Source organism: Salarias fasciatus, chromosome 20 (assembly GCF_902148845.1).
Source record: "Salarias fasciatus chromosome 20, fSalaFa1.1, whole genome shotgun sequence".
Classification (NCBI taxonomy): Eukaryota; Metazoa; Chordata; class Actinopteri; order Blenniiformes; family Blenniidae; genus Salarias; species Salarias fasciatus.
Genome location: NC_043764.1, coordinates 8,333,924 through 8,344,571, shown reverse-complemented (window position 1 = coordinate 8,344,571; position 10,648 = coordinate 8,333,924). Strand labels below are relative to the sequence as shown.

General features: G+C 36.4%; 1 protein-coding gene across 1 annotated transcript; it reads right to left on the bottom strand.

Annotated features, from left to right (window-relative positions):
• Positions 1–7,385: 7,385 nt before the first annotated feature.
• LOC115407965 (L-rhamnose-binding lectin SML-like) lies at positions 7,386–10,372 on the bottom strand. Its single transcript, XM_030118543.1, has 9 exons — positions 10,249–10,372; positions 9,951–9,983; positions 9,796–9,858; positions 9,218–9,353; positions 8,291–8,403; positions 8,161–8,205; positions 7,926–8,058; positions 7,738–7,841; positions 7,386–7,597 (listed from the first exon to the last, which is right to left on the bottom strand). The coding sequence occupies exons 1-9, from the start codon at positions 10,277–10,279 to the stop codon at positions 7,575–7,577; spliced, it is 681 nt and encodes a 226-aa protein (XP_029974403.1). The 5' UTR covers positions 10,280–10,372; the 3' UTR covers positions 7,386–7,574.
• Between the last annotated feature and the right edge of the window lie 276 nt (positions 10,373–10,648).

Sequence of the window (10,648 nt, the reverse complement as noted above, 5' to 3'; positions counted from 1 at the left end):
AATGTTTATACATTCCACCGTCGGTCAGTCAGTGTGGTCATTGATTATCTTGTGTTGATTGTTAACCGACACCCACCAAACCACCAAACTGGTGAGATCTGTCCAAAGCAGAAATAAGGGAATTCAAAAGTAAATGTTTCTTTTCTTCTGTTTGTTTGTTTCTGTTTCCCATCTGGAGTAACAGTATTTTAGATTTCATGAAAAACTACAGACTGGACAAGTTAAATAACTGAAGGCATCTTAACATTGACAGAAAAATGGTCATTTTTCACATGGAAGTAAAACTTTGTCTCAACCAGTTTTTACCCTGAATGAAAGTATTCATCTTCTGTTGTGTGCCTAACCGTTAATATTGTAAAGCTGTTTTAATGTATTTATTTCTAGAAGACAAAATCACAGAGGAAAACAGTAATGTCATGCATGTTTGTGATGGGAAGTACAGAAGTAGTGAGGCTCTGGAGCAAAATTGAAAAAAGAGGAGAAAATACTCGGTTGAGTACCATCATCTGAAGTAAATAGACAATAGATCATCCAGCTGTTTGTCCCAAGACAGATGTAGAAGGACATTAATACGTACAGTCTTCAGTGTGCTTTAAAGTCACTGAAATATATGGTTGTCGAATGTGCAGTTTTAACAATGAGTGTTTTTTGATAGGAACAATTACTGAATAAATGGTTGCAAATACGAATGTGTCCATCTGTAATGCTCTCAGAGCAAAACTCCTGTTTACTGTAGGAGCAGTGCTTCACTGATCCTGAACTCACTCAGTCCTCCTTACAGCAACAGGAATGATGTTGAATGACTTTGATTCCCATAAAGTCCAGTGACTATACAGATATGAGTATGTCACTGATAAAACACATTATAGATGTTATTATTGAACCGTTTACATACATTTGTAATCTTTCATTTAAAACAGGAGCATTTCCAGATGACATGAAAATAGCCAAAGTAATTCCACTTTATAAAAGAGGAAATAAAAACGATGTTTTAAATTATAGACCTATATCGTTACTCCCGCAGCTTTCAAAAATTGTAGAAAAATTGTTTGCTATTCGATTAAATAAATTTATTGATAAATACAGACTTTTAAGTAGCAGCCAATATGGGTTTTGCTCAAACCACTCAACAGCTACAGCAATCATGGAACTAGCAAAAGAAATCACCAATGCCATGGACAGGAAATGTGTTTTAGTGAGTATCTTTGTAGATCTTGAATGAATGAATGAATGAATGAATGAATGAATGAATAAATTTATTCGAGGTACAGGAAAAGCAACACAAAATATATTGTACAATAACTAACACAAAATTCCCCACACTGGGCAGAAAAAAAAAAGATTATACAGAAGCAATATAAAAAAAAAATAATAATAAAAAAAATGAAAAAGAAAAAAAAAATTAATTATAAAAAAAAAGAAGAAATAACAAAAACAACAAAACCCCAACAACAATATTTACAATTAAGAACTAGACATATGTTGTTTTCAAATTTGATGACTGTGCCTCGAAAAGGAGTGGGATGAAGATAACTTGTTAACTCCCACCCCTTGTCTTCCTAAACATCTTTAGGTTGCCATAATAATGAATTAAGTGCCAATAGTATATATATATATATATATATATATATATATATATATATATATATATATATATATATATACATACACATATACATATACATACACACACATACATATACATATATATACACACACACACCTACACATACATACACACACACATACATACATATATATACATAAACACATACACACACATACACAAACACCCATACACATAAACATACATATTACCATTATTAATACCACCGCCCTTAACACATCATCAACACATATCAACATATAGAAGGATATCTCCAGTAATTGTAATCAATGGTGCTAATTGTTTATATTTAACTTTAATTTAAGCATGGTGTTATATGGACCTGCTGCCAGAGGGGGACAGTCCTCAGGCAACAGGACCACCTTATGGAAGTGTCTGTACTGTGCATTAAAAAGACAAGAATTGGGAGTCTACTGCGAGATGGAGGTGGCCTCCCAGCAGCAGAGCCCCCCTTGCCTGCCCTACACTAAAGACTTGTTAAGTGTAATATTTATTATGTATTTGTTTAAGATTAGCACCATTATCAGTTACTGTATTGATTTTATGTTTGCAAAGTAAAATAACATGTTATACATTGATAATAGATATAATAACACAACATCAAAGTATTGTGCTTGATTAAGATATAACAGTAGTTATAGTAATAGTAATATCAAGTATCATATGTTGATGATGTAATTGTAGTGACAAATGTAGCAGTAGTAGTAACAATAATAATAGTAATAGTAATAATAATACCACCAATATATAACTGAATATTAAATACTATAATTGACCAGTAATCTAGTAGAATAGTCTTATATAATACAGATAACATTTTAAATAATTGATAATTAAGAACACATTTATGAATTAGCCCAGCACAAAACCTCTGTATCGTGAGAATACCATATTTTTAAATCTGGATTTAAACAGATGAATATTTGGACATTGTTTAAGTTCTGGTTCCAGTTGATTCCAAAGTTTAACTCCACATACAGACACACAAAAGCACTTTCTGGTGGTCCGCGCTGCTTTAATCTTAAAGTTACCACATCCCCTCAAATTATAGCCCCCTTCTCTCAGCATGAATAGCTTTTGGAGATTCACCGGCAGTGTATTTTTACTAGCTTTGAATAGAACCTGGACTGTATAAAACTCAACCAAATCAGGGAGTTTTAAAAGATTTGCCTGCAAAAATAAAGTGTTAGTGTGGTCGTAATATCCTACCTTATGTATGATTCTTACTGCACGTTTTTGGAGTATAATGAGGGGATGTAATGAACCTTTGTAATTATTGCCCCAAACCTCTACACAGTAAGTTAGATAAGGCAAAACTAATGAGCAATATAATAACAGTAATGCATGATAATCTAAATAGTGTTTAGCTTTATTAATGATTGAAATGCTTTTGGAGACTTTACCTTGTATGTGTCTTATGTGGGATTTCCAGGTTATTTTGCTGTCAATAGTTAATCCCAAAAATTTAATTTCGGAAACAGTATCTAAGTCTACACCATCAATATTTATTACGGGGTCTAAATTGACATTGTAGTATCCAAAGAACATTACTTTAGTTTTGCTTAGATTTAAGGATAATTTGTTAATGTCCATCCATGCTTTCAATTTCATTAATTCATTATTTATATTATGGATTAAATCATTATAATCATCATTAGAATAAAATATATTTGTGTCATCTGCAAATAGGATTAATTTTAGTAATGTAGATACCTGAAATATATCATTAATATATAGAATAAACAACTTTGGCCCTAACACAGATCCTTGAGGAACCCCACAATCAATGCCCAAATACCCGGATGAATATTCTCCCATCTTGACATACTGCTGTCTGTCAGTTAAATAACTTTGGATCCAGCTTGAAGCCGCTCCCCTAATACCATACCTTTCCAGTTTTCTTATTAAAATGCCATGGTTTAAAGTGTCAAAAGCTTTTTTCAAGTCGATAAATATACCAGCTGCATATTTCTTCCTATCTAAGCTATTTGTTATGTCCTCTAGTGCATCAATTATGGCCATTGATGTTGACCTTGCTGTTCTAAAACCGTATTGACTTTCATTAATCAAATTGTGTTTGTCAATAAATTTCTCTAGCCTACTGTTGAATAATTTCTCTAGTATTTTGGAGAACTGTGGGAGCAGAGAGACAGGCCTATAGTTGGTGAAGATGTGTTTATTTCCACTTTTATATAGTGGCAATACTTTCGCGATTTTCATTTTGTTTGGAAATGTTCCTGTTTGAAATGATAGATTACATATATATGTTAAAGGTTTAATGATACTATGTAAAATTTGTTTAACTAATGACATATCTATGTCAAAACAATCAGTAGAGAATTTATTGTTGCACTTGCTCACCACATCTATGATTTCTGCCTCAGATATTCCTGAAAGAAACATTGTCTTTGGGTTTATTTCTATTAAGGAATCTACATTATTACTACTGCACTGAGGGATTTTTGCTGCCTTCAAAAAGCATTTGACACCTTAGACCACGAAATATTATTGAATAAATTATATAGGTACGGTATAAGAGGAGTTGCTCATCAATGGGTCACAAGTTATTTAAAAGATAGAAAACAGTTTATCCAAATCAACAACATAAAATCTACATACAGTAATGTAACTTGTGGAATTCCTCAGGGATCGGTTCTTGGACCAATACTTTTTCTGCTCTATGTGAATGATATCGCAACTGTTTCCAATTTATTAAAATGTATCTTGTTTGCAGATGACACCACTTTATTTTACACTGGTGAAAATGAAGTATTACGCATTGTACAGAATGAGTTTGAGAATATTATGAGATGGTTCAATGCTAACAAACTGTCTTTAAACATTAGTGTCAGGCCCACTCCTGTTACTAGGGAGTGGGTCTGCCTTGCTGCTCTCTCTCTCTCCTCTCTCCTGTAGGTGAGCAGGTTGTGTGGGCGGCTCATCAGTGCATTGGCATCACCTGTCCGGGGAGTGGCCTCATCTGTTACACCTGTGATGCTGCCTACTTAGGCTGGCTGCAGTCCACTCTCCGATGCGGGATTGTTGTTCCACCTCAGTCAGTTTTCCTGTCTGTGAGTTTCCCTAGTCTGGGTTGGATTTTTGTGCATTGACCCCGTACCCTCTCCGTTACAGCCTGGACCACCTCGTTTACCTCCTCGCCCGCCACCTGCTCACCAGGCCTCCTGAACCTCTGACCCATCCACACCTGCCGGTGGCGCAGCCACGGCTTCAGACTCGGGCCTTGGACCAGGCCAAGTCAATAAACCCGTTAAACCCAGTCCTACGGTGTCGGTTTGCCTATCTGCGTCTGAGCCTCTGTTTCACCTGCCGTGACAATTGGTAAGACAAAATATATGATTTTTAGTTGCAAGAACAAAGATGTCGACACAAAATTGACTACAGGGTACTGCAATCGAAAGGACAAGCAAAATCAAGTTCCTAGGTGTTTTGATTGATGAACATCTAACATTGAAATCTCATATAGAACATGTGAAAACAAAGGTTTCACAAACCATTGCTGTGTTGCATAAGGTCAAAGAATCACTGAATAAGAATGCTTTGTTTCTGTTGTATAACTCATTGATTGTTCCATATCTGACCTATTGTGTTGAAATATGGGGAAGTGCCTGTAAAACTTCTATTGAACCACTTTTTCTTATACAGAAACGAGCCATTCGTGTGGTAAATGGAAGTGGATACAGGGATCACACAAATCCAATATTTAGACAATTGAAATCTTTAAAACTTAATGAATTGGTGGAACTCAACCTCCTTAAGACTATGTATAAAGCTCAACAAAAAATATTACCAGATAACTTGCAAAACAGATTTAAAAAGAGAGAAAGTCAATATGAATTACGAGGAACTGAAATCTTTTCATTATCAGAGTCAAGAACCAAACCTAAAGAAAGATGTATCACAATCCAAGGAATCAGTCTATGGAACAAGCCTGACTGTAAAATTAAAAAGTCTCATTCCATTTATACTTTCAAGAAATGTTTAAAAGAACAGTTATTAAAAAGATATGATGCTACTTAATTAATTATCGAAATTATATGTCGATTTTGATTATGTTGATTTTGTAAACATCTTGTGAAATGGTTATTTTTATAATCAACTCTTGATGTAAACTATTGTTTTGTCAATTATTTTGTGTTGGTAGGGGCAGACACGACAAGTTTTACTTCCTTCTGCTCCTTTTCATTTTCTTTTTTTCAAAGAATGAAATAAATAAATAAATAATGAATGAATAACGAATGAATGAATGTCCGACTTCATAAACCTTTAGCTCAGTTGGGGCCCTGAGTTAAATTGAGTTTACCATCATAAGAGCAGTCCGCATGTTCGTAAGTTATCTCAGCTTGAACCACATTGGACTTCCGTCGTGCAGCATGCCAAGCTTTGACATTTTTTCACAACATGAGATTTCATTGTTCCGGGCTTTTGAGATCCATATGTAAATGACTTTTTTTTCAGTGGAAAATGTGTGTTAATTCTCATACATACCCTGTGGCACTGATGATTATACGATAAAGGTTACTCCATTTTAATTAGCCTCTATTACACTTGAAGACAATTCAATTATCAGAAGGTGTGAATGAACAGTTTTACACTTTGTTCCTTAAAATCAAGCTGTCTGAAATTCAAATGAAGAAAAAAGACAATGGCAAAACTGCCACAGTACAATGAACACTCTACTTTTACACTTGCAATAACATTTACTATTTTCGGTAACACTTTACTTGAAGCCCCCCTGCATAACACATTATAAGTACATTCATAAAGCATTATAATGCCATTATAACATGTGTAGCTGTAGTTATAAACATTCATAGATGATCACAATGCCAGGACCAAACCCTAACCCTAACCCTAACCCTAACCTTAATCCTATGCTGTATACTGCTGTATAGTGAGTTATAAAGCATTGTGATCATGTATTAGTGTTTATAACTACTTATAATGTGTTATAAAGAGGGGCTTCAAGTAAAGTGTTACCCTATTTTCTCTTTGGCTCCAAAAATTACTACTTTCAATGTGGCACATCCCTGTTGGCCTGTTTTATCAAAGTTCTGCATTTTGCACAGATTGTGCTTTCTGTTTGTCTGCTTTTTGTGACAAACTTATTCACTATAACATCAATGAGCGACATCATGTGAAAACTTCACTCACATGTGAGTTTTGCACGCTTCAGACTATATTTGCACAGAAACGATCAGCTGGAAGTGTTGGTTTACTCTCAAAATGAAACGAAGGATCAAAGCACATCACATTGTCTTCCTCTGAAAACTAAAGTGTTTTTTTTTTTTCTTTTTTCTGTATCTTGCCATAAATGACCAAAAACTCCTCTGAGAAAGGCTGATAACACCACCTGGGGTTTGTTCAGTGCTGCTGCAGACAATTGAGCAAAACTTCTTACCAAAAATCTCACCCTCTGCCACATGGTGGTGCAATGGCCACCACTCTCCCCTCACATGTCCTGAGTGACATAAACTCTGCATATCCTCTCAGCACATGGGCAGGTTTTCTGGTTTCCTCCAACAGTCCATAATCATGTGTGTGAGGTTAACTGGTGACTCTAAATTACCTGTGTGTGTGTGTGTGTGTGTGTGTGTGTGTGTGTGTGTGTGTGTGTGTGTGTGTGTGTGTGTGTGTGTGCACAAGTGTGTGCGAATTGTCTATAGATCAGCCAAAGCCTTACGCATCGACAACAAGCTGGATCATTTCGTTCTTATAATGCTTGAAGTTATTTATTGGATTTTTTTTTTTTCACACCGAAACAAAGGCTTGAGATATTTTACTGATGTAGAGCATTTTCATGTACTCATGGAAAAAAGATGATAGAAAAGGATACTTTTACATTTAGTCAGAAAAGAAAGCCCCACACCGTAACATTGATTTCTCCGTTATCTTTTAGTTTTTTTCCTCATCAAAGCTCTGTTGAATCTTATGAATCAGTGACAGAAGGATCTGCAACAGAACAACAAAAAATGTTCATTTCAAACATTTTTAACACATTTTTATTTAAAAACCTGTTTGCGTCATGCTGTGCTTTCCATTCACATAAATGTGAGCAGTTTTAAGTAAGCATTAAGTAGCTAGCTACTCACACTTGCAGCGGTAAGCCACCTCCAGGTACTTGTATATGTCAGGGCAGGGGTCTCCAAACACCGAGTTGAGAGCTCTGATATCACAGGTGTTTTTCCCATTACACCTGTTGGTGTAGAGTAACAGGAGTCAATACAGGCTGCTTAGACAAAAAAAGAGCCAAGAGATTATAATAGCCATTGTTTTTTACCTGGTTGCCACGATGTTTGTGGGTTTTGAGCAGGACACATTTTGCAACTGGGAATCAGGTCTTCCGTTAATGCAGGTGGTCCTGTCCCGACGACCGTAGTCTGCTCCGTAGACAACGATAACCTGGCCCTGGTCTGCATTAAAACAAGCAAGAGAAAAGGCACGGATCACTGTTTGCGCTCATATCAATCATGTGGATTTATTATAAGCTCAAAGAGAAGAACCAATGATCTTACCACAGTGCAAGCGTGCCAGGGATTGCTGACACGCAACATGAGTTACTGGAAAACAGCAGGATCAGGTTAGATTTCTGACAGCAGAGCTCATTTACAGTTTTATTATTTAGCGATAACTGAGGGGACTGACGTGCTGGGAGGCAGGTGTAGTTGGTGTCCACGTATTTCAAGATTCCTGGGCAGGGGTCCAAGATGCGGATATCACTTGCGGTTATCAACTCACACACCTTCTTGCCATCACACCTGTGGGGATTTCAGTTAAAGCATAAAGTCAGTGGACTTCTTGCCTCTTTCTTAGTAAAGACTCTGTGTTCCATCATTATTAGAAGGTTTGTTCACCTCATCAACTGAGGCCACAGCAACAGAGTCACAATGAATTTTAATCGCTCTGATCATTGTTACATTCCAGACATGGGTGTGTGTGCTTCCACTTTCTCTGTCCCTTGTGTCAGGTTGGGTGTGTTTGTGTGTCTGTTACAGAGAGCAAGCTTTGGTAACACTTTACTTGAAGCCCCCCTGTATAACACATTATAAGTACATTCATAAAGTATTATAATGCCATTATTACACGTGTAGCTATAGTTATAAACATTCATAGATGATCACAATGCCAGGACCAAACCCTAACCCTAACCCTAACCCTAACCCTAATCCTATGCTGTATAGTGCTGTATAGTGAGTTATAAAGCATTGTGATCATGTATGAGTGTTTATAACTACTTATAATGTGTTATACACGGGGGCTTCAAGTAAAGTGTTACCCAAGCTTTTGTTTCCTCATCACTCCTTGACTGACATGTGTTAATTCCCATCTTTACCTAGAGAAAACAAACACACGGAAACAGGTTAATGCAAACGCGATACGGGAAAGCCTGGAATGAAACTCTTTAAACAAAATGTCCCGATGGTGACGAGGTATCAGAACTCAAAACTGATTTAATGCAGTGTAACGATGCTTCCCTGTTACACTGCATTACGTTGTGACATCCATATTTTTGTAAGAATCTTCCACTTTTGTGGTACGTTTTAATTTTATGATAGGCATTATAACGCGTACCTCCTTCGGATAAGTTCTGTCGTGCCTGCCAAAGAGCACTCAGTGTTGGCGAGCTGGTAATAATGTTTGCCCTCACTGCACGTCACTCTGTCTTCACGTCCATACAGCGACTCCTGCACGCTGATCACTCCAATGTCTGTCACACACATAGAGAGCAAAGAATTGACAATAATTTAAAAAAAAATCTTAAAGCATCTTTTATCAAGATATAGACAAGGGTAACACTTTACTTGAAGCCCCCCTGTATAACACATTATAAGTAGTTATAAACACTCATACATGATCACAATGCTTTATAACTCACTATACAGCACTATACAGCATAGGGTTAGGGTTCGGTCCTGGCATTGTGATCATCTATGAATGTTTATAACTATAGCTACACGTGTTATAATGGCATTATAATACTTTATGAATGTACTTATAATGTGTTATACAGGGGGGCTTCAAGTAAAGTGTTACCTAAACAAGTATAATCCACCTGCCAAACCTTTCTTTTCTAAGCCAGATAGAACAAAATTCAAACTCCTTGATGGCTCAATGCTAGATCCACTGATCTGGATAATATTCAGTCATACCACAGCTCAGGCGATGGACAGAGTTGCCACTGTCACAGGAGGTTGCTCTCTCTGCAGAAACAGCTAAAACAACAAATAGAAAAAACACAAGTCAGTGTCTGTCTGTACTGCTTCAATGAAATATCAACACATTCAGTCTGGTTTCAGTCATTTACCTGGAGACAAGAACAGACAAGCTGTTGCAAGCACTGGAAAAAAGAAGAAACCTCACTTTTAGAGAAGGACTTTTATTAAAGACAAATTCAAATGTCAAGCTTGTTTTTTTTCTGACAAAACTTTTTACATGTGACAGGGAAGAAAGTTACTTGCAGGTGGAAACATTTGTTCCCTTTACTGCTCCAAACATACTCAGAAGTATAAAATACCTTTTCTAAATATTAAATTATACTTATTTATGATTAAATACAAATTCACAGAATTACTGTTCTTCAAAATAATGAGTGATATACTCACACAGTGCGGTGCAGGGTCTGAAACAAAGCATGGCTGCAGGAGATCTGGTCTCAAGTGATGCCAACAGGGACAAACATGCTTGTATTTATAGAGAAAGATAATTCCTTAAACAATAGCTTGAACACATCTGATCTCCTCCCACCATGCGATCTCATCCAGGTGCAACAGAGATGACAACACAATGTCTACCAGGAAATACAAGTTTGAAAACCCGCCAACTCGCATAAACTGTGGGAAGTGGAGGTCTGATGGCTGAAATGAAAAAAACAGGTCACATTGCAACACTGCCAGCAACAGTCATTACATAATTATTACATCAAACACGCAGTCAGAGGCAGTTTAGTTCTGGCACAAAGGAAAAGGTCAGGTCAGTCATTAAAACAGATATACAGTGAGGAGC